At 42.8% G+C, this 24655-nt stretch overlaps 2 protein-coding genes across 3 annotated transcripts in view; both read right to left on the bottom strand.

Annotated features, from left to right (window-relative positions):
• gpn2 (GPN-loop GTPase 2) overlaps positions 1 to 24655 on the bottom strand; it is a 189367-nt gene that overhangs the window by 151300 nt on the left and 13412 nt on the right. The gene's annotated exons all lie outside the window — the stretch shown is intronic.
• Positions 267 to 24061, bottom strand: dhdds (dehydrodolichyl diphosphate synthase). Of its 2 annotated transcripts, none has more exons than XM_073034531.1 (9): positions 23832 to 24061; positions 16516 to 16734; positions 13547 to 13663; positions 12805 to 12947; positions 11760 to 11876; positions 11548 to 11649; positions 10768 to 10882; positions 6573 to 6680; positions 267 to 3836 (listed from the first exon to the last, which is right to left on the bottom strand). In XM_073034531.1, exons 2-9 carry the CDS (start codon positions 16576 to 16578, stop codon positions 3585 to 3587), a joined length of 1017 nt encoding a protein of 338 aa, XP_072890632.1. In that variant the 5' UTR covers positions 16579 to 16734; positions 23832 to 24061; the 3' UTR covers positions 267 to 3584. The 2 variants fall into 2 exon arrangements, with proteins under 2 accessions (XP_072890632.1, XP_072890634.1); XM_073034533.1 differs by having other exon boundaries at positions 23747 to 24061.

The raw sequence follows: 24655 nt of genomic DNA on the forward strand, positions 1-24655 counted from the left end.
AGGGCTGGACATTACACAAGTGTCCTAAGACACTGCAGCAGGCTACATTTTTTAATTTGTGTGATGTACGACTCCAACCACTGATGTTTCTGCTCCATGCTAATTCACCAGTGTTCCTTGATGCCAGAAGCAGTCACTCTCCTTTGAATAATGAAGTCTGCACCCAAGTTACAACCAGGACATTAGTGATTAGGTTCTTAAATAATTGCCACTGTCATTGACACCATTCATCACTTTACTTCAAGAGTAAGCTGACTGTGCAATAATTCTTTGGATTGTATTTATTTTTTTAAATAGGCAGGGCAAAATTGGGCATTTTCCCACACATTCACTGATATACCAGGGTTCTAAATGTACTGAAGTATTGGAGTTAGATAAGCAGATAATTGCACTGGTGCAGATAAGGTATTGCCCAGCATTCTAGTATCCACAGAATTTCTAAAGAGAAAAAAAAATCAAGGGGGTAAGACCCATTTGCAATTACAGATAACAAGCTTTATAAAAGAAACATAACTGCAAATGAGTGGAATGTCCAAAGATTGGTGAGAATATTGAAAAAAAACCAAATGACTCAAAATTTAAGGAAGGTGAAATAAAGAAAGGTGCAATCACTCAGATGGGATTATACCCCAGACTCTCCAATAGCAACTGGGACACTGGAAAATTACATGCAGGCAAATTAGGGAAAGGTGTAAAAACAAAATCGCAACTTCAACTTCCCTAGTATAGACTGGGATGTCCTTAGTGCAAGAGGTTTTGAATTTGTTACACCAAGGAAAGTTTCTTAAATCAGTATGTCTAACAAGGGGGCCTTATTGTACCTGCTTTTCAGGCCAAGAGCCCTCTATATACTGCCCAAGGGAAGTTTCCTGAATGCATTTAAATTTCATCCCATTTAAGCCCTAACAGTATGGCAGTGCCAGTCCGTGTTAGGAAATTTAACATTCCCCACTATAATTACCCTATTATTCTTACAACTACACAATCTCTGCATATTAGTCCATTTAATTCCTGTTGTCTATTTGAGGACATATCGTACACTCCCACTTCTTATTTCTCAGCTCCACTAATAAAAAGATTGCTGTGAATCAAATCAAAAATGCAATCCCCCTCCTCTTTCCTCAGCCTCTATCCCACCTAAAGCACCTGTACCCTAGAACATTAAGCTGCTAATCCTGTCCCTCCTTTATTCATGTTTCTGTAATGTCCCAATATCACGTAGCTATCCTACTCCATCTTACTGGTCAGATCTCTTGCACTGCAATAAATGTAATTTAATCCAATAGACTTTTCTCACTCCTGGCCATTGTCCTGCCTCTCATACCTATTCAACTTGCTATCGTTGACTTGCATCTCCTTCCAACCTCTCATTTGATTCCCCATTGCTTGGGATTCCAGCCCTTACCAATCTAGTTTAAACCCACCTAGTAGTGTGAGCAAATCTGCCTGACAGGATTTTCGTTCCCATCTAGTTTCTCTTGTACAGATCACCTCTGCAACAAGACATCCCAATGGTTTAAAAATATGAATGTCTCCTACACCAATTTTCAGCCACACATTCATTTGCCATAACCTATTCTTACCCTCACATGTGGCACTGGAAGTAATCTGCAACTACTATCTGTGAGGTCATGCTTTTTAACTTCTTCCCAAGTTCCGAATTTTCACTCTGCAGGACCTTACCCTTTTTGCTACCCATGTCATTTGTGCCAACGTGCATGGTGACTTCTGCCTACCTGAGAATGTTCTGTAGCTGATCTGTGACCCTGGGATCAGGGAGGCAACGTGCCATTCCAGAGTCTCTTTTACAGCCACAGAATCTCCTGTCTGACCGACCCCCCAATGACTGAGTCTCCTATTGTGGAAGATGCCTGGGGCAGTTGTAGTCAAGTGAGACGGCCAGAAGCAGCAGACAAGACAGACTGTAGCAGTGTACACTCAGTCCAAACTAAACGAATGAACCTCTGTAATGAGACTTTTCAAGAAAAGTCTTCCTAAAACAGCATCTCCTTACACAAAAGTGGGTGCCCGAGACAGATGAGATAAAAGAAGGATGTCAAACATACCCAATAACTGAGGCTCTATTGTCTTTTTTTCATGAAAATGATTCCGGGATTGAAAGGCTTGTCACATGAGGAGCGTTTGATGGCTCCTGGCTCTATTCACTGGAATTCAGAAGAGCAAGGGGTTCAATAGAGTGGATGTGGAGATGTTTCCTATGGCAGGGGAATCTAAGATCAGAGGACACAGCCTCAGAATAGAGAGGCATCCTTTTAGCACTGAGATGAGGAGATTTTTTTTCAGCCAAAGAATTCTGTGGAATCTGTTGCCACAGGCGGCTGTGGAGGCCAGGTCATTGGGTATATGTAAGGCAGCGGTTGATAGATTCATGATTAGTCAGGGTATAAAGGGATATGGGGAGAAGGCAAGAGATTGGGTCTGAGAGGATCAGCCATGACAAAATGGAGCAGACTCGATGGGGCTAATTCTGCTCCTAATCTTATTGTCTTCACTAAGTTCAAAATATCATCGGCTGTCCGCTCAAAGTTTCAATGGACTTTTAACACCTCTACTGTGAATGGCAATTGATCTTGTAAGTAAGAAATTCAAACATCATAATCAATATCCATAACTGCTAAGGCAATTCTGTATAAAAATTGCAGTTTTCTTTTCAGATTTCAGAACAATGTGGGGACCCTTGGTGATGGTGGTGCTGGGGAACAAGTTTCACCATTGGAGAAAGAGATTGGTTACAGTGCTACTGCCAGAGGATCCCAAATCATTTGTAAGGGAAGGATAGAGGGTAGATCACCAAGCTGGGATGTGTTGCTATAGTTAACGACTGGTACTGATTGCCAGGGAGGAGAGTCAGACAGCCACTCACGGGGCGAGAACACCATAACATTTTATCTTTAAGAGGACCATAACCTTGTCGTGATTTGGAGACACGTGCTTCAATGACCCGAGTGCTTTGTTGGCTGGAGCCAGGACTTTATGCTTTGGGTCTTGGTCGGGTCACCCATGCCAAACAGTTCACAGGAAAGAGGCCAGATGAAGAGTTTGGGGGTTCAGCTCAGAGCTATCAAACCTGACTAGTAAAAAACGATTACAGAAACAGCTATGAAGCATCCTTTTACATTTGAGTGGCCTAGGACAGAGAGAGAAGGAAGACCTTCATTAGTGCCCTAAACGCCAGTGGCATAACAGGCACAAGCACCAGGCTGGCACAAGACAATAGAAAATTAACAATTATGCAACCTTCATATTAGCAGAGCATCATATTTACAACACCATGTAGCTACAGGAGTTAAACATAAGTAGTTTGTAGTGCCATTGGGGCCTACTAAGACATTGTTTTTTCTTCATGGAGGCAGCCACATTTCATTCACCCAGAAGTCAGTGTGAGAAGCCCACCAGTCAGGAATGGAGAGGGAGAAGATCCTGAGCAGCAATCGATGCTTAGTGGATACTGGAGCTATCTGGATCAAGAACATCAGTACCACCACAGATACATGACGGAGGCTTTTCACTCACTCACATCTTGAGTATTCGTTCTGTTGTCTTATCAGGGGAGCTAGAGAGGCCTAAGCACGTAGAAATGGTGTGGAGCCCCTCACAAGGTCTTGGAGGAATTTCTTCCTTTTGTTCTCCAGCTCCAGCAGAAAGTTGGAGACTCTTTCCTCTCGTTCTCTGGTGTACTTTAGGATTAGTTCCTGTTTGCACTCTATGCCTGCCATCTCCCCTGTCGTGCAGGAACGTGTTTCCTCCAGTACACAGGTACGATCCACATCCAACTGCTGCTGCTGGCATGCTGCTTCCTGCAACAGTTTTGCTTTCTACAAAATAAAAAGATAATTTATTTCACATGCAAAAAATATTTGGTCTGTGTTTGTTAACATAGTATCCATTTGGTGGGCAGTTAGGTCTAAGTAACAACTGTAAACCCCAAAAACAACAGGCAAGGAATTCATGCATTTTACATAGGTCCGACAGTTCCATCCAAGAGAAAGACTGTCACTATTCATCCTCTTCAGATAATTGAATTACTGATGAAGGTTTCGAGATCCGTGCTTCAAGACCTTCACCTCAATACCTCCTTATGCAATTGGATCCTCTATTTCCTCACTTGCAGACCCCAGTCTGTTTGGATTGGCACCAGCATCTCCTCCACAATTTCCATCAGCACAAGTGTGCCACAAAACTGTGTGCTTGGTCCCCTGCTCTACCGGCTTTACACCTATGACTGTGTGGCTGAGCACAGTTTCAATACCATATTCACGTTTGCTAACAACACCACTGTCTAAGGTGGTGATAGGAGGGAGATTGAAATCTGTCAGAATGGTGCCACAACAACAACCTCTCACTCACTGTCAGCAAGACCAAGGAGCTGATTATTAACTTCAGGAGGAGAAAACTAGAGGTCTATGAGCCAGGCCTCATCAGAGGTGGAGAGGGTCAGCAACTTTAAATTACTCGGTGTAATCATTTCAGAGGATCTGTCCTGGGCCCAGCACGTAAATGCAATTGTAAAGAAAGCATGGCAGCGTCTCTTCTTCCTTAGGAGTTTGCAAAGATCTGGCATGACATCTAAAATTCTGACAAACTTCTATAGATATGTGATGGAGAGTATATTGATGGCTGCTTCACAGCCTGGTATAGAAGTAGCAATGCCCTTGAATGGAAAATCCTACAAAAAGTAATAGATACGACCTCCCCACCATTAAGCACATCTACATGGAGAGTTGTTGCAGGAAAGCAGCATCCATCACATGGGACCCCCACCACCCAATAAATTTACTTTAAACTTTGCATTCATTTAATTAAAGGTTGGTAAGATCCCACACCCAACCGAGGAAGCAGTCTTTGGTTGGTTTCAGTGCATCTTGAAGGACTGAGGTACCAAATCTCACTGCATAATTTCCAGAGTTGCGATCTTCTCATGTCAATAATTTCTCCTTCTGCTCCTCCCACTTTCTTCAAACAAAAGGTATAGCCATGTGCACTCGCATGGGTCCCAGCTACGCCTCCCTGTTTGTCAACTACATGGAAGAGTCTACGTTCCAAGCCTACACTGGTATCACTCCCCAACTTTTCCTACACTACATGGACAACTTCATAGATGCTGCTTCCTGCACCCATGCTGAGCTCATTGACTTCATCAACTTTGCCTCCAACTTCGCCTCCAACTTCCACCTAGCCCTCAAATTTACCTGGTCCATTTCTGACATCTCCCTCTGCTTTCTCAATCAGTCTCTATCTCTGAAGACAGTTTATCTACGGATATCTTTTATAAACCCACTGACTCTCACAGCTACCTCTTCCCACCGTTACCCTCATTTCGTCCATCCCCGACACATCTGCTCTCAGGATGAGGCTTTTCATTCTAGAACAAAGGAGATGTCTTCCTTCTTCAAAGAAAGGGGCTTCCCTTCTTCCACCATCAACACTGCCCTCAACTGCATCTCTTGCATTTCATGCACATCTGCCCTCACCCCACCAGGTATTCCTCTTGAATACCACTACCACTCCACCAGCCTCTGCATCCAGCACATAATTCTGCGTAAATTCCACCATCTCCAATGAGGTCCCACCACCAAGCACATCTTTCACCCCCCACTTTCTGCTTTCCACAGGGATCTCTCCCTATGTGACTCCCTTGTCCACTTGTCCCTCCCCACTGATCACCCTCCTGGCACTTATCCTTGCAGGAGGAAAAAGTGCTAAACCTGCTCCTGCAGCTCCTCCTTCACTACCATTCACGGCCCTAAAACAGTCCTTCCAGGTGAGGCAACACTTCTCCTGTGAGTCTGTTGGGGTCATATACTGCGTCCGGTGCTCTCAGTGTGGCCTCCTGTATATCGGTGAGACCCGACATAGATTGGGAGAGCACTTTGCTGAGCACCTAATCTCCGTAAACCAGAAAAAGCAGAATCTCCCAGTGGCTGCCCATTTTAATTCTACTTCCCATTCACATTCCGTCATGTCAGTTGCCACGATGAGGCCACACTCAGGTTGGAGAAGCAATGCCTTATATTCCATCTGGGTAGCCTCCAACCTGATGGCATGAACATTGATTTCTCAAACTTTTGGTAATGCCCCCCCCACCCCACTTCACCAGTTACCATTCCCATTTCCATCTCTTACCTTGTCGCCTTACCTGCCTGTCACCTCCCTCTGGTGCTCCTCCCCCTTCCCTTTCTTCCATGGCCTTCTGTCCTCTCCTATCAGATTCCCCCTTCTCCAACCCTTTATCTCTTCCCCCCCCCCAATTCCTAGTTTCACCCATGACCTACCACTCCACCTCTTCTTCACCCCCTCCCCCACCTTCTTACTCTGACTCCTCATCTTTTTATCTCCAGACCTGATGAAGGGCCTCAGCCCAAAATGTTGACTGTACTCTTTTCCACAGATGCTGTCTGGCCTGCTGAGTTCCTCCAACATTTTGTTTGTGTTGCATAATTTCCAGTGCTCCTCTTTCTCAAGTCACGCACCCCGCGACTCTTCACTGCCGCAGCCCCAACCCTTCCTGAAAATGTCCTATAAATTTATTCCATGGAGCAAAGAGTACTCACCTGAAGGGCAGGGTAGTTGACTTGGTACTGCAGGATGGCCTGACATAGATTCCAGAACGTATATTCAGGCCACAACACAGGTTGGAACACCAAACATGAATGAGAAGTCTATAAAGGCAAACAATCACTACTTAACTAATACTTGGAGATAATAACTTAAACAATAAAAATAAAAATGGAAAGCCCAAAAGGGTGGCAGACAAACATTCGGCAGTGGCCTTTGGAAGAGTCTGAGCATAGCTGAAGGAAAAATCATTTGAATGGAACAACTGGATTGATCTTTCAAAGAGTCACTATTAATATTTGAAGAGCTTTCTTTTGACCACTGAAAGGCGTAAAAAAAAAATCAAGGGACAATTTCAATGCGGTGAGTCCTGAATAAATTGGACTCCAAGCTTAGTAGGTGAACAACAATAATAAAACAATGGTGGCCTTTACAGTAGAGATGCTTTAGTTGCAGAATAGAGACGTTCCTATAAGGAGGTGGGGGACAGTGTCCTCTATTTACTGGGAGTGTTACAGACGAAGGGCCCAAAGCATTGTTGAGGATCCCTACTACCCATCCCACAAGCTCTTTGACCCACTACCGTCAGGAGTATAGGACTGACAGACTGGGTAACAACTTCTTCCCTCAGGGCTGTGAGACTAATCAATACCAAAGTCTCATCACTAAGCCAGTGAACTGTTTACCTGTGTTGGACTTTACTACATGCATTTTGAATTATATTTTTAAAACTTATTTATAGTATAATATTTTAGTTTATGTGCTGTGCGTGATATATGTTGTGTGGGTGCACCGTAGTCCAGCGGAACATTGTTTCATTCGGTTGTATGTATGTACAGTAAGGTGACAATAAATTTGAACTTGTGATGAAGGAAAATTAATGCCAGGCTTTTTTGGAGAAGCGCAGACAGGGATGAGATCATAGATACACGCAACGTGCTGGAGGAACTCAGCAGGCCAGGTAGCAACTCTGGCAAAGACTAAGCAGTCGACATTTCAGGCTGAGACTCTTCATCAGGTGGAATGAGTCAGACTAAGAAGGTGAGGAGAGGGAAAGAAGTGGTACAAGGTGGCTTGTGATGGGTGAAACTGGGAGAGGGGGAGGGGGTGAAGTAAAGAGCTGGTAAGTTCATTGGTGAAAGGGATAAAGACTGGAGAAGGCGGAATCTAATAGGAAAGGATAGAGGGCCATGGAAGGAAGGGAAGGGTGAGGTGCACCAGAGGGAGGTGATGGGTAGGTGAGGATAAGGTGAGAGTGGGAAATGGGAATGGGGAATGTTGGGGAGGGGACAATTACCAGAAGTTTAAGAAATTAATGTTCATGCCATCAGGTTGGAGGTGACCCAGATAGAATATAAGGTGTTGCTCCTCCAACCCGAGTGTGGCCTCATTGCAACAATAGAGCAGGCCATGGACTGACTTGTCGGAATGAGGATGGGAAATATAATTGAAACTGGTAGCCACTGGGAAATCCCACTTTTTGTGGCGGATGGAGCAAAAGTGCTTGATTAAGTGGTCTCCAAACTATGTCGGGTCTCACACTACTGGAGGCCACACTGGGAGCACCAGATACAGTAGATGAGCCAAACAGACTCACGGGTGAAGTGTCACCTCACCTGGAAGACTGCTTGTTGTCCTGAATGGAAGTGAGGGAGGAGGTGTAGGGGCAGGTGTGGCACTCGTTCCGTTTGCAAGGATAAGTACCAGGAGGGAGATCAGTGGGGAGGGATGAGTGGACAAGGGAGTTGTATAGGGAGCGATCCCTGTGGAAAGTGGAGTGGGTCAGAGGGAAAGATGTGCTTGCTGGAGGGATCCCCTTAGAGATGGCAGAAGTTACGGAGAATTATGTGCTGGGTAGGGAGGCTGGTGGGGTGGTAGGTGAGGACAAGAGGAACCATATCCCTGGTGTGGCGGTGGGAGAATGCGGTGAGAGCAGATATGTGCAAAATGGAAGAGGTGTGAGTGAGGGCAGCATTGATGGTGGAGGAAGGGAAGCCCCTTTCTTAGAAAGACATCTCAGTTGTTCTGGAATGAAAAGCCTCACCCTGAGAGCAGATGTGGCAGAGACAGTGGAACTGAGGGAATGGAATGGCATTTTTACATGTGACAGGCTAGGAAAACATACAGTCCAGATAGCCGTGAGAGTCAGAGCATTCATAAATGATATTAATAGATAGACTATCTCCAGAGATGGAGACAGAAAGAGATCAAGAAAGGTGTCAGAAATGGACCAAGTAAACTGAAGGCAGGGAGGAAGTTGGAAGCAAAGTTGGTGGAATTGATGAGCTCAGCATGGGTGCAGGAAGCAGCACCAATATAGTCGTTGATGTAGCATAGATAGCACAGACCACAGATACTGTTCATAAGAGTAACCAGAAGACTCTCATATGAAATTAATAGCTAAAAGTGCAACTTGTGCAAATGAAGATTAATTGAACTAATTAGGAAGCAGATACATTTTAAATGAATGGGATTTAACCTGAAACATTAGCATTTTTTTCATCTACAGGTGCTTCCTGACTTGTTGAGTATTTACAACATTTTCAGTTTTTGTTCCAGATTTCCAGCTCATGAACTATTGTGTTTTTGTCATAAATTAGCTGAGCAAAATTGAGATCGCAGGAGTTATTCCAACTGAATGAAGGGAATAGTGGTGCCTGCACTGTTATCACATTTATTCTCCAAATTATTAATGAGTTATGTGGCAGGATCAGGAATTGCTTCTCCGATTTCTGACTGGGTACTAAAATGTAGAGCATTAACCCACTAGTGTCATTTTTGCTATTGCAGCCAAAGCATTTCTGACTTAAGGAAACTTTGGGCTATAGCGAGTCCTCAGAACTCTTACACAAACCAGGGAGTGTGCTACACTTAAAAACAGTTCTCCTGCTTAGAAGATGATCAGGAGCTATTTATAACCATATAATAATTACAGCACAGAAACAGGCCATCTTGGCCCTTCTAGTCCGTGCCAAACGCTGACTCTCACCTAGTCCCACCTACCTGCACTCAGCCCATAACCCTCCATTCCTTTCCTGTCCATATACCTATCCAATTTTTTTTTAAATGACAAAATTGAACCTGCCTCTACCACTTCTACTGGAAGCTCGTTCCACACAGCTACCACTCTCTGAGTAAAGAAGTTCCCCCTCGTGTTACCCCTAAACTTTTGCCCCTTAACTCTCAACTCATGTCCTCTTGTTTGAATCTCCCCTACTCTCAATGGAAAAAGCCTATCCACATCAACTCTATCTATCCCCCTCATAATTTTAAATACCTATATCAAGTCCCCCCCTCAACCTTCTACGCTCCAAAGAATAAAGACCTAACTTGTTCAACCTTTCTCTGTAACTTAGGTGCTGAAACCCAGGTAACATTCTAGTAAATCTCCTCTGTACTCTCTCTATTTTGTTGACATCTTTCCTATAATTTCTCTGGTCCACACCAGTCAGGTCCCAAGGATGCCAAACTAGAAAGTTTTAACCTGTACTTCTAATGTGTGGTAAAATTATGGAACCCTCTTCTGTAAATGGCATTTGAAATTAGCTCAATATTTAATTTTAAAACTGAGAAGGATATACATTTTTAATTAACCTAAGCTTAGTTAGGTCATAGATGAAATGATTTCACTATAGAACAATAAGATTGAGGTGGTTAATTGAAAATTTCAAAAAACTGCAGAGAGTATAAATCTAAAAAAACAAACACTGAAAATATTAGGAAAACTCAGCAGGTTAGATTGCATTGTGAGATGAAGGATCTCCAAACTTTTTCACCTCCTAGGGATGCTGAGCTTTTCCAGGCTTTTCTGCTTTTGTTTGAAGAGCTAATTGACGAATTTCCCTGTTCAATTTTTCTTTCAGCATTCACAATCAAACTGATTCCACAATTATGTTTAAAATAATAAAAAGTCAAATAATTATTGTGCGGTAACAGTTTCTAATTGCAATGCATTCTGTTGCAGGTGATTGGAGTTTAACCTAAAATAAATTAATTTTTGCATGTTTCACAAACATATAGAAGAACATTCATTCCTTTGATTCCTGAGTACCAATTGCATAAAAGCTGGATATAGTGTCAAAAAGAATGATTCCTGCAAACAGAATGCACTGTTTAACAGAAGTTTGTGAAATGGTAAAACTAAATTTTATAATGAATGAATAAAACAACATTGCCACATCAGAACTTTACCTGCCACAACAGAAAGTCACTGAGACGAACCTCTCCAGATGTCCGGATCAACAGGTCTGGGTCTGGGGAACTGCTGGAGTACAAACACTTGCCCAGCAGAGCCTCAGAGAGATCGCTGAAACACAAAAGAGCTGAGATTAAAGCCTTAAAATAGGACGGCAAACACCACTACCATAACCTTGAAGTGCACCATCACTGACACCCAACCACAAACTCGAAATTAACCAAACTCTCCATCTACGACGCTTATCCCAACTACCACTTACCCAGCAACACTATTTCTTATCCACCATGATCAACATCGACCAGCTTCCTCTCCCACAAAAATCCTCCTGGTTCATTTTCATCCTCACCACCTTCCACGGATTCTAAACAGCAACAGCTCATGTAGCAGCATGGTTAGCACATCGCTTTACAGTACAGGCGACTAGGGTTCAATTCCTGTTGCTGCCTGTAAGGAGTCCCTGTGACCGCATGGGTTTCCCCCCTCAATCAGAAGACATACCGGCTGGTAGATTAAATGGTCGTTGCAAATTGTCTCATGATCACACTGGGATTAAATCGGGGGGGGGGGGGGGGGGGGGTCGCTGGGTGGCTTGGCTCAAAGGTCCAGAAGGGCCTATTGCGCCCTGTATCTCAATAAAAATGAACTAAAATAAAATATTCCACAATTCTTCGTCCCAACCTTCACTAGTTCAACTGTAGACCCCATTTCCCACAGAAGCGGGGAATAAATTAACCTCTCTCTGCCTCTGCGTACACATCATGCAGGAATATTACCTGGGCCTCAATAATCCTTCCTCGACTCCCAACGCCATTTCACGGACTGCACTGGTGATCTCATGCCGAGAGGTGTAGGCAAAGCACACATTCAGGAAACATCTGAAACAGAGCCGGACAGTTAATGAGGATCACATCCATTCCTGCTGGAGCACTGGAAAGAGACAGACAGACAGACACACACACACACAATGCACAGCAGATATTCTTACTTGTTATAACTCTGTGTTGCTAGCACAGCCTGTGCAATCAGCTCTTGAATATCAACAGGCAAAAGGGTCAGGTTCCCTAAAACTCTGATATGGACACCATATTTCTTCAAATTCTCCCTAGTGAACAACAATTAATTCATTGTTAATAAATACCACAGGAATATTCACTCGTATATCTAAGAGTAAAGAGGATTTAAATGAGATTAAGCAGACTTTATTACTGCCTATGATTTTCTATGTCAGCTTCTAAATATTAAAAATAAAATGACAGTATCTGCTAACTAATCAAAATTGAAAATGAAAAGTCAATAGGTGGTTCAATAATGATTACAATCATCAAGAACCCTCACTGATTATTTTTCCCTCCCAGACGGTTCACAACCTTTTTTATGCCATGGACCCCAGGTGGAAACTCCTGCTCTAACCCCAGGTAAGATCAGACTGCAAGCAAGAGTCCTCCCTCATAACCAGGAGTTATGTTCCACTGGTAAATTAGTTTACTATTGTCACGTATATAGAGTTAAAGTGAAAATTTTTGCTCTCCATGGCATCCACACAGATAATTTCATTGCAACAGTGTACTGAAGTAGTACAAAGGGAAGCATTATTAACAGAATGCAGAATATTGTGTTACAGTTCCAGAGAAAGTGCAGTGCAGGTGGACAACAAGGTGCAAGGCTAGAACGACATCGATTGTGAAGTCATGCGTGCTAGGGGACTGTTCAATAGTGTTATAGCAATGGGATAGAAGCAGTCCTTGAGCTTGGTAGCAGATGTCTACAAGTTTTAGTATCTGCCAGACCCGGAGATGGGGGTAGAGAATGAGTCACCAGGACTTTTGTTACTGGGTGCCTCAATCTGGAGTCATCAGTCAACATTAGAAGACAAACAGGACTGAGTGTATGGGCCTTTATGAAACAGGATTGCTGCCAAAATACTGTTGAAAAAAAGCAGTTAAAATGATGACATGTGATAGGTGCCACAATAGCAATCTGTTTTCAGACTTTGTATAGTTATTCAATGTGGTAATTTCCTAGAAACCTACTGTTCCTCAAGGAGTCTTGTGAACTTCTGGCGTGCAAGTTCCATTAGCCCGTCCACTTCCTCTTTAGAACGTTTGAAGTTCTCTATACTGAAAGCGTAAACAGTCACTTCTCGTATATTCAGGTTCAAACACCATCGAAGAGTCTAGAAAAGAACACCGACCTGCTATTTTAGTGTAACACCTCACAGTCATCAATGCCAGTCAAAGGAAAAAACAACTAATTTTTTCTACAATTCTTACTCAAGATATTGCTTTTAGATGTCACATGTCTATCATTCAGAGTCTTTGTTCAATCTGTCGGATCTAAATTGAATTGAATTGAATTCTTACATCCTTCACATACTGGAGGAGTAAAAAATCTTTATGTTATGTCTCCATCTGAATGTGCAAATTATAGTAATTTGAAATAAATAGTATGTATAGTAAGATATACAAGACAGTCAATAATTAATAGAGTAATTAATCAAAAGAACATGATGCTTATCAGTTATGAAGTTGAAGTTCTTTTGGAATTACTGAGTTCTTGCTATTCTGTACTTTGCAAAAGAAAGCATTAGTATTTTAAATAGCATTTAATCTGCCTAGACAGTATTCCAAAGGAAACTTGCTGTTCCCACAAAAAAATTAAAAATCAGAAGTTTAAGTTTTTGAAAATCAGAATCCCGATGATTAAAATAAGGCATTCTTAATGACAAAAAAGAGTATTTGATAAGTGAACTTGCCACATGGATGTAATTTTTACCTCAGCTAGTTTCTCAAATCCCTGAGAGTGGCCTTGTTCTCGTTCTACTCGACACTTCTGTGCATAACGTCTGTTCCCATCCATGATGAAGGCCACGTGCTTAGGCATGGGACCAACCTGCAGTACAGGAAAAAAAAGTACGTTTGCTTTCAGAAATCACTATGTTTTCAGATACTTTTAATAAAGGGTGTGGTGCCTTGCAGTGAGAAACCATTCAGTGAATCCTTTGTAACACTTAATTGGAGCATTTGCCCAGTATACAGGGAATAATCATTGTGAAGTGCAGGATTTGAGTTTGACCTGCAAACAGAAACTAATCTCCCACATCCTGAGAAAAATTATAAAGAGCTGAAGCTAGATATTGTGGATGTTGGAAATCTGAAATAAAATTTGAAAATTCTAGAAATACTCAGCAAGACAGACAGCATGCATGGAATTAGAGGCATGAGAGAGGAGCCAGCCAAAGTTGAATGGAAGAGGATACTAGCAAGGATGATGGCAGAGCAGTGATGGCTATAGCTTCTAGGAGCAATTTGAAAGGCGCAGGATAGATACATCCCAAAGAAGAAAAAGTATTCTAAAGGCAGGATAACATGACCATGGCTGACAAGGGAAGTCAAAGCCAACATAAAACAAAAGGTGAGGGCATATAAAGTGGTAAATCAGAAGTTTGAGAAACCCTTACAAACTAACACAAGGCAGGTAGAAAAGCCGTAAGTAGGAAAAGATGAAATACAAAGGTAAGCTAGCGAACAATATCAAAGAGGATACCAAAAGTTTTTTTTCCAGATATATAGAGTTCAACAGAAGCAAGAGTAAATATTGGACTGCTGGAAAAATGACGCAGGAGAGGTAGTAATGGGGGACAAGGAATTTGCTGGTGAACTGAATAAGAATTTTGCAACAGTCTTCACTGTAGAAGACACTAACAGTATGCTGGAGGTTCAAGTGTCAGGGGCAGAAGTGAGTACAATTGCTCTTACTAGGGAGAAGGAGCTCGGGAAACTGAAATGTCTGAAGGGAGACAAGTTAATTGGACCAGATGGACTACATCCCAGGATTCTGAAAGAGGGAGCTGAAGAGAATGTGGGGGCATTAGCAGACATCTTTCAAGAATCACTAGATTCTGGGCTGGAAAAATGCAAATGTCACTCCACTCTTCAATATGGGAAGGAGGTAGAAGAAAGGAAATTATAGGCTAATTAGCCTGATTTCAGTGGTTGGGAAGATGTTGGAGTCAATTGTTAAGGATGTGGTTTCAAAGTACTTGAAGGCACATGATAAAATAGGCCAAAGTCAGCATGGTTTCCTTAAGGGAAAAATCTTGCCTGACAAACGTTAGAATTCTTTGAGGAAATAACAAGAAGGATGGTTAAAGGAGAATCGGTGGATGCTGTGTACTTGGATTTTCAGAAGGCCTTTGACAAGGTGCCGCGTATGAGGCTGCTTAACAAGAGTCCATGGTATTACAGGAAAAATACTAGCACAGATGGCGCATTGGCTGATTGGCAGGAGGTAAAGAGTGGGAATAAAGTTTTCTGATTGGCTGCTGGTGACTAGTGGTGTTCCACAGGAGTCAGTATTGGAACTGCTTCTTTTTACGTTGTATGTCAATGATTTGAATCTCAGCTTTGTGGCCAAGTTTGTGGATGATATGAAGATAAATGGAGGGGCAAGTAGTGTTGAGGAGGCAGGCAGACTGAAGAAGGACTTAGACAGATTAGAAGACTGGGCATCAAGTAGCAAATGGAACAGTGTGGTCATGCACTTTGGTAGAAGGAATAAAGGTGTAGGTTGTTTTCTATATGGGAAGAAAATATAAAAGGAAGGATGTAATGCTGACACTTTACAAAGCACAGGTGAGGCCTTAATTGGAGTATTGACAACAGTTTTGGGCCCCTTATTTTAGAAAGGATGTGCTGACATTGGAGAGGGGTCAGAGGAGGTTCACAAGAATGATTCCGAAAATGAAAGGCTTACTGTACGAGAACAACTGATGGCTCTGGGCCTGTACTCACTGGAATTTAGAAGAATGAGGGGAGGGGAAATCTCATTGAAACCTATCAAACATTGAAAGGCCTAGATAATGTGAATGTGAAGAGGATGTTTCCTATGGTGGGGGAGTCTAGGACCAGAGAGAACAGCCTCAGAACAGAGGAATATTCATTTAGAATGGAGTTGAGGAGAAATTTCTTCAGCAGAGGGTGATGCCTCTGTGGATTTCACTGCCACAGGTGGCTGAGGAGGCTAAGTCATTGTATGTACTTAAGGGGGAGGTTAATAGGTTCGTGATTAGTCAGGCCATCAAAGGTGATGGGGTGAAGGCAGGAGAATGGGGCTGAGAGAGAAATGGGAAATCAATCAGCCATGAAAAAATGGTGGAGCAGACTCGATGGGCCGAATGGCCCTAATTCTGTTCCTGTCTCCTTAAAGCTCTGAGAACAGATCGGAGGTTTTAAACCTCATTGACTGTGACATTCTGCATTGTTACAAAGAAGCCCAATGTAAGCTTTGTGCAACAACACCTCATCTTTCATCTGGGCATGTTGAGCTTGCAGGATTCAGTAGTGAATTCTCCAAGATCTTAAATTAACTGGTTTCTCTCTCCATAGGCATGGACACCGTTTGACAGGCTGTTCTTTCATAATTTTCTGGTTTTGTCTCTTGAATTACTATTACATTTCCATAGATCATATTTATTCTCAATTATGGATGCAGTAAATCTATATCGACAATGCAGTAAGTGATGCAGATGATATGCTTCCTGTGAGCTATCCTGATGCACGCACTCCTCCAACGCTCAGAGTAGCTATGCCTCGGCAACCATCAATTCCAGCTACTCAAGCAGAGAACTGACAGGGCAAATGAAGGTACAACAATGAAGTCATTTAAAAACCGAATGATTAATTTTTCAGCTGAGTGGAATCCCTCGTCTGTCCATCCCATTGAAAAGAAATTGATACATTTACCTTTAAAACGGACGCACACAACCTTTCTACAAAGTTCAGCTCTGCTTCCTGGATCCAAGCCATTCTGTGTTGAATGGTTTTCACTGCAGACACAGGACCAGTGGTATTCTGTAATACTGGGGGGGGGGGGGGGTGATTTGATTATGATACACCACAGAGCATCAGATGGTCCACCCCTTCCCAATGCTTCCTTCAGGCAGAAGAGGAGTCAATTTTTCCCTAAAGGGAAGACAAGAGGTATTATAATTACTAAAACATTAATCAATTCGGTTCCCTCTTTCTCCACAAGGATTTACATTATTCTCTACAAGTTAAATACAATTCTAGGTATTGCACTTTAAGGAGGAGGCCAGGCATGAGAGCAGAATTCTGCCGTAATGTCATAAGCAATGAGGGCAGAGAAGATTAAGTTTCAACGTATGTGCTTAAAGTTTTAAAATTGAGCAATGAGCAATAAGAAGCTGTTTCCTTCTTCAATAGAGCAATATCCTGAGCTCAATGTAAAGTGGGGACATTTCTGCACCACGCTCCCCACGCCTGGAATTACTGAGGAACAGGTTTCTGAGGAACTTTCAAAGTATAATTTGAAATGTGTTTAGGAAGGATTAATTCGCACACTTAGGTACTCTGAAAATTTAAATTGGCAGTTCTTCCAAAGGGCAGGAAAAGCACAATAAATTGGTAAATTGAGTTATTAGTGTTCATCACACTTCCAAGGAAAGAGGGAGCAGCAGAAGGTGAGTTACATCGTACAAGAAGCCTGGTGAGCCACCTGGCAAAAGTTATTCTCAGAGTAATTATGATGAGAGCAAGACGCTGTATAAAACCAGAAATCAGTAAAGCACAATGCACAAACATGAGGAAATCTGCAGATGCTGGAAATTCAAGCAACACACACAAAATGCTGGTGAAACGCAGCAGGCCAGACAGCATCTATAGGAAGAAGCACTGTTGACGTTTCGGGTCGAGACCCTTCGTCAGGACTAACTGAAAGAAAAGATAGTAAGAGATTTGAGAGGGGGAGGGGGAAATCCGAAATGATTGGGGAAGACAGGAGGGGGGAGGGATGAAGCTAAGAGCTGGAAAGTTGATTGGCAAAAGGGATACAAGGCTAGAGAAAGGGCAGTATCATAGGACGGAAGGCCTTGGAAGAAAGAAAAGAGGAGGGGAGCACCAGAGGAAGATGGAGAACAGGCAAGGAGTTATTGTGAGAGGGAAAGAGAGACAGAAAATATATATATATATTATAAATAAATAGGGATGCGGTAAGAAGGGGAGGAGGGGCATTAACAGAATGTTCATGCCATTAGGTTGGAGGCTACTCAGTCGGAATATAAAGTGTTGCTCCTCCAACCTGAGTGTGGCTTTATCTTGCTTTACTGTCCTCCTTTACTGTCGAGATGAAGCCACACTCAGGTTGGAGGAACAACATCTTATATACCGGCTGGGTAGCCTCCAACCTGATGGCATGAACATTGATTTCTCTAATTCCGTTAATGCCCCTCCTCCCCTTTTGTCCCATCCCAATTTATTTATTTATAATATATATTTTTTTTTTCTCTCTCTCTTTCCCTCTCACAATAACTCCTTGCCTGTTCTCCATCTTCCTCTGGTGCTCCCCTCCTCCTTTCTTTCTTCCAAGGCCTTCCGTCCTATGATACTGCCCCTTCTCTAGCTTGTATCCCTTTTGCCAATCAACTCTTCAGCTCTTAGCTTCATCCCCCACCCCCGTCTTTTCCTATCATTTCGGATTTCTCCCTCCCCCTCTCAAATCTCTTACTATCTTTTCTTTCAGTTAGTCCTGACAAAGGGTCTCGATCCGAAACGTCGACAGTGCTTCTTCCTATAGATTCTGCCTGGCCTGCTGCGTTCCACCAGCGTTTTGAGTGTGTTGAAAGAACAATGCAGCTTTGTGGAAAACACTGGAACCAGAAATGCAATTTTCATGCTACGGATGATCTGTGAACGAGCCATCCCGATACAAAAGACATCTACCTATGTTTCATCGACTATACAAAAGCTTTTGACACTGTCAGATACCAAGATCTCCTGGAAATGCTTCAAGATCTTGATATAAATGGGAAAGATACACGTTTCTTAAGAAATTTATACTGGGACCAGACAGCATCCATCAGAATAGGAGGAGAAGTGAGTGAGTATCTGAATATCATGAGAGGAGTCAGGCAAGGTTGTGTCTTTTCACCAAACTTATTCAACCTGTATAATGAAAATATCTTGAGAAGTATCAAAGACATCAAAGGACTCACAATTGGAGGCCATAATATAAATAATATCAGATATGCTGATGACATCATACTAATAGCTGAATCAGAAACAAAACTTCAAGAACTACTCACTACAGTGGCAGCAGAAAGTAATCGCAGAGGCCTCTCAATCAACACTAAGGAAACAGAAAGCATGGTCATCTCCAGAAAGACAAACATCCCACAACGTGTGATCAAGATCAGAAATACAGACGTCAAACAAGTCAACAAATTCAGATACCTTGGCAGCCGAATATCAAGTGATGGCAAGTGCAACACAGATATCAAATACAGAATAGCAATGGCGAAAGAAGCTTTCCAGAAAATGAAGACCATACTAACAGACGGAAAGGTGAGCATGTACACTACAAACAGAATACTGCAGTGCTACATTTATTCTATCCTGACTTGTGTAAGTGAATGCTGGACCATTTCCCCAGCAATGGAAAAGAGACTGGAAGCAGCTGAATTATGGTTCTACTGGAGAATGTTAAAAATACCATGGACCCCACACACACATCAAATGAAGAAGTTCTCAGAAGAGCCCAAGCAGTTAGATCACTCATACCAGCAATAAGAGAAAGACAAACTCAGATTCCTAGGACACATCGTGTGGAAAGATGAACTAGAAAAACTCACACTCTGTGGAAAGATCAAGGGGAGAAAACCTGGAGGAAGACCTCAGCTTATGCACATCAAAAGCCTAGCCAGGTGGCTACACATCGAGGAAATGGAAGTCATCCAAAGAACAAGGGATAGATCTGTATGGAAAACCATGGTCACCAACGTCCGCATCAGATATGGTACCTAGACAGACGGCTACTTGTGCAAACTTGCTGCAAATTGGCTGCTACTCTTTTTACTACAGCAAAAACTACATTTCAAAAGTACTTCATTGGCTGTGTAAAGCTTCAGGACATACTGTAGGCACAACTCTATGTAGATAATTACAGTCTCTCTTTACTTCCCAGCACTGAAAAAGAGCGAAAGATTTACACTGGTGTTTATGTTGCACGTGTGCCTCCTTTTTAATTTATCTTTTCATGGTAACATTTTACTCTTTTTTGATTCGTGGATCTGTCTAAGTACATTAACACTTTGTTTCAACCAAGACTCAGTTGTTTATTCCACGTTCCATGCTTTAAATAGATGTTACATAGAACTGTACAGCACAGGGACAAGCCCTTCGGCTAAAAAGTAAACCAATGCCCCCCCCCCCCCACAACAAAGCCCTCCTACCTGCACAATGCACATATCCCTCCATCTTCCTCATATTCATGTGCTTATCTAAACTTCTCTTAAAAGCCTCTAATGTATTTGCCTCTACCACCATACCAGGCAGCTCATTCCAGGCATCCACCTCAGAGTAAAAAAATTATCCCTCACATCTCCCTCTCACCTACCCCCCTCTCACCTTCAATACATGCCCTCTGATATTAGACATTTCAGCCCTGGGAAACAGATACTCCCTGCCTACTCTATCTATGACAATAGACAATAGGTGCAGAAGTAGACCGTTCGGCCCTTCAAGCCTGCACTGCCATTTTGAGATCATAGCTGATCATCTACTATCAATACCCTGTTCCTGCCTTGTCCCCATATCCCTTGATTCCCCTATCCATAAGATACCTATCTAGCTCCTTCTTGAAAGCATCCAGAGAATTGGCCTCCACTACCTTCCGAGGCAGTGCATTCCAGACCCCCACAACTCTCTGGGAGAAGAAGTTTTTCCTTAACTCTGTCCTAAATGACCTACCCCTTATTCTCAAACCATGCCCTCTGGTACTGGACTCTCCCAGCATCTGGAACATATTTCCTGCCTCTATCTTGTCCAATCCCTTAATAATCTTATATGTTTCAATCAGATCCCCTCTCAATCTCCTTAATTCCAGCGTGTACAAACCCAGTCTCTCTAACCTCTCTGCGTAAGACAGTCCAGACATCCCAGGAATTAACCTCGTGAATCTACGCTGCACTTCCTCTACAGCCAGGTTGTCCTTCCTTAACCCTGGAGACCAAAACTGTACACAATACCCCAGGTGTGGTCTCACCAGGGCTCTGTACAAATGCAAGAGGATTTCCTTGCTCTTGTACTCAATTCCCTTTGTAATAAAGGCCAACATTCCATTAGCCTTCTTCACTGCCTGCTGCACTTGCTCATTCACCTTCAGTGACTGATGAACAAGGACTCCTAGATCTCTTTGTATCTCTCCCTTACCTAACTCTACACCATTCAGATAATAATCTGCCTTCCTGTTCTTACTCCCAAAGTGGATAACCTCACACTTATTCACATTAAACTTCATCTGCCAAGTATCTGTCCACTCACCCAGCCTATCCAAGTCACCCTGAATTCTCCTAACATCCTCATCACATGTCACACTGCCACCCAGCTTAGTATCATCAGCAAATTTGCTGATGTTATTCTCAATGCCTTCATCTAAATCGTTGATGTAAATTGTAAACAGCTGTGGTCCCAATACAGAGCCCTGTGGCACCCCACTAGTCACCACCTGCCATTCCGAGAAACACCCATTCACCGCTACCCTTTGCTTTCTGTCTGCCAACCAGTTTTCTATCCATGTCAATGTCTTCCCCCCGATGCCCTGAGCTTTGATTTTACCCACCAATCTCCTATGTGGGACCTTATCAAATGCCTTCTGAAAATCCAGGTACACTACATCCACTGGATCTCCCTTGTCTATCTTTCTGGTTACATCCTCAAAAATCTCCAATAGATTAGTCAAGCATGATTTGCCCTTGGTAAATCCATGCTGGCTCAGCCCAATCCTATCACTGCTATCTAGATATGCCACTATTTCATCTTTAATAGTGGACTCTAGCATCTTCCCTACTACTGATGTTAGGCTGACAGGACAATAGTTCTCTGTTTTCTCCCTCCCTCCTTTCTTAAAAAGTGGGATAACATTGGCCATTCTCCAATCCTCAGGAACTGATCCTGAATCTAAGGAACATTGGAAAATGATTACCAATGCATCCGCAATTTCCAGGGCCACCTCCTTTAGTACCCTAGGATGCAGACCATCTGGACCTGGGGACTTGTCAGCCTTCAGTCCCATCAGTCTACTCATCACCGTTTCCTTCCTAATGTCAATCTGTTTCATTTCCTCTGTTACCCTATGTCCTTGGCCCATCCATACATCTGGGAGATTGCTTGTGTCTTCCTTAGTGAAAACAGATCTAAAGTACTCATTAAATTCTTCTGCCATTTCTCTGTTTCCCATAACAATTTCACCCAATTCATTCTTCAAGGGCCCAACATTGTTCTTAACTATCTTCTTTCTCTTCACATACCTAAAAAAGCTTTTGCTATCTTCCTGGCTAGCTTGCGTTCGTACCTCATTTTTTCTCCCCGTATTGCCTTTTTAGTTAAGTTCTGTTGTTCCTTAAAAACTTCCCAATCATCTGTCCTCCCACTCACCTTAGCTCTGTCATACTTCCTTTTTTTTTAATGCTATGCAATCTCTGACTTCCTTTGTCAACCACTGTGGCCCCTTCCCCCCCTTTGAATCCTTCCTTCTCTGGGGGATGAACTGATTTTGCACCTTGTGCATTATTCCCAAGAATACCTGCCATTGCTGTTCCACTGTCTTTTCTGCTAGGCTATCCATCCAGTCAACTTTGGCCAGCTCCTCCCTCATGGCTCCATAGTTTCCCCTGTTCAACTGCAACACTGACACCTCTGAGCTGCCCTTATCCTTCTCAAATTGCAGATAAAAACTTATGGTACTCATAAATCTTATAAACCTCTATCAGATCCCCCCTCAGTCTTCATCACTCCAAAGAAATTGGAGCTTAGAAAAATAGAGGGCTGTGGGTAACCCAAGATAATTTCCAAAGTAATTACATGTTCAGCACAGCATTGTGGGCCAAAGGGCCAGTATTGTGCTGTAGGTTTTTCTATGTTTCTAAATCAACCCAAACTTGTCCAGCCTAAGTTAGCAATATGGTCCCTGAAGTCTGCATTTGTGATATTTTCCATAAAAGTATTATTTCTATACCTGCCGAATACTCAGACAACATTGTAAAAAACTTGTTGATTATCTGGTCATTATCATTTTGCTAATGTTATGGACTTTGTGCCCAGCATAGTAGCACTTTACTGTACCAGTGTCCTGGCTCTGATTCCTGACACTGCCTGTAAGGAGTTTGTATGTTCCCCCCATGTTTCGCCTGGGTTTCCTCCAGGTGCTCTGCTTTCCTCCCACAGTCCAAAGATGTACCAATTGGTAGGTTAATTGCTCATTGTAAATTGTCCCTTGATTAGGCTAGGGTTAAATCAGAGTTGTTTCAAGGGCTGGTTCCATGCTGTATCTCAATAAATGAATTAATATACAAATAATTTGGGTGTCATAGTTTCTACATTAAAACGCTAATTACACTTCAATAGTGCTTCATTGTCGGTGAAGAACTTTGACATCTTGAAAGGCACCATATATCTGCAGGTCTTTTCTTTTTCTGGAAATAGTTTCTATCTGTTTCCTCTAAGCTTTCTCAGGTTCTCAGAGATGAGGGATACTGCCCAACCAGGATATATGGAGTATGAATGGTTGACGTGCACTGAAATTTGGAAGAGTGAGAGGTAATCTCATTGAAATCTACATGATTCTGAAAGGGATTGTTGATAGGATAGATGCTGAGAACTTGTTTCATCCATTTTCAGAACTCGGGAGCAGACGTGCCACTGAAATGAAGAGTTGGAGTCAATAAAGTTAAAAGGGGAGCATAATTATATAAAATATATCTGACATGATACTCATAATTAGAAGAGAATGAGGAATGAGTCGAAGAAAAGTCTCTCTTGTATCGGACACAGGTATAAAAATTACTTTGGAATTTCTGCAACCTGGTGATCTTGATTCCAAGATATCACACATTCAAAGCCGAGAATTATCGAAGGAAATTAAAAAATGAGAAGAGCATAATCCAGGAAGCACGTAACCTACCACGGCTTTAAACCTTCCTCTTCTGTCCGATCTTCCTCATCCCGCCCACATCCCAAGCTAGGAACCAATCGAGTATTGATCTTACTTTTGATTGACTGCTGCGGAATCCAATGGGGAATTGCAACGTATACCAGCCCCCTCAGGCCGCCGAGCTGCTGAGCAGCAGGAGGCACTCGCCACTGAGGTCCACCCTGCTGCTTCCTGTCTCCACACGAGCTTCTCCTCCCTCAGACTCCGGTGCTGTCCGGCCTCCCGTCCCCGAGTCCAGCCGTTTCCCCGGCCACGACGTGGACTCGCCGGTGTCCACGTCCCGATAGCGACGAGCGTGATTACGTCAGTCGACGCGTTTGCGTCAGACCATTTTGCCTCGCGGTCTGCCGTTTACAATATTTGAATAATCAGATATCGGGAGGTTAAACCTCTTCAGCAAGTAACCATTTATCGCACAATTTGAACTTTTATTTTCCGTGGAAGGTGTAAAACAACCTTGAGACAAACAAGAGGAAGTAGGCAGGTGCTGGAAATCCAGGCAACTGACAAAATGCTGGAGTAACTCAGCAGGCCTGGCAGCAGCCATGTAAAAACAGTAAAAAGTCGACGTTCTGGGCCTAGACCCTTCACAACCTTGAGAAATTGGTTGAAAAGCAGTAATAGGAGCAGGTATTCAGATGGCACCCGTCCCATTTTACAAAAAGTACAACTTTGGGAGAGAAAAGTTCTTTAGAGGATGGGACAAAACGTTCACCAATACAACATTAGGCATTGTAAGCATAAGATGGCGTTAAGAATTCATAGGATATCCCTCAGGACCGAAGAATTTACTTCCACTCCCCTTCTGAGGAACAGAAGATGACCGTGCATAGAATCTATTAGTATGGAATGACTTCTACACGCCAGCTACCTCCAAAT

The sequence above is a fragment of the Hemitrygon akajei genome, chromosome 32 (genome assembly GCF_048418815.1).
Source record: "Hemitrygon akajei chromosome 32, sHemAka1.3, whole genome shotgun sequence".
In the NCBI taxonomy this organism is placed as follows: Eukaryota; Metazoa; Chordata; class Chondrichthyes; order Myliobatiformes; family Dasyatidae; genus Hemitrygon; species Hemitrygon akajei.

Excerpts from the sequence above, each read along its gene's own strand:
- dhdds (XM_073034531.1), bottom strand. The coding sequence starts at position 16,578 with ATGGCTTGGATCCAGGAAGCAGAGCTGAACTTTGTAGAAAGGTTGTGT. Across the intron at positions 13,664-16,515 it reads TGTGTGCGTCCGTTTTAAAG|GTTGGTCCCATGCCTAAGCA; the intron begins GTAAATGTATCA and ends CCTGTACTGCAG. Across the intron at positions 3,837-6,572 it reads TCAACTACCCTGCCCTTCAG|AAAGCAAAACTGTTGCAGGA; the intron begins GTGAGTACTCTT and ends TTTATTTTGTAG.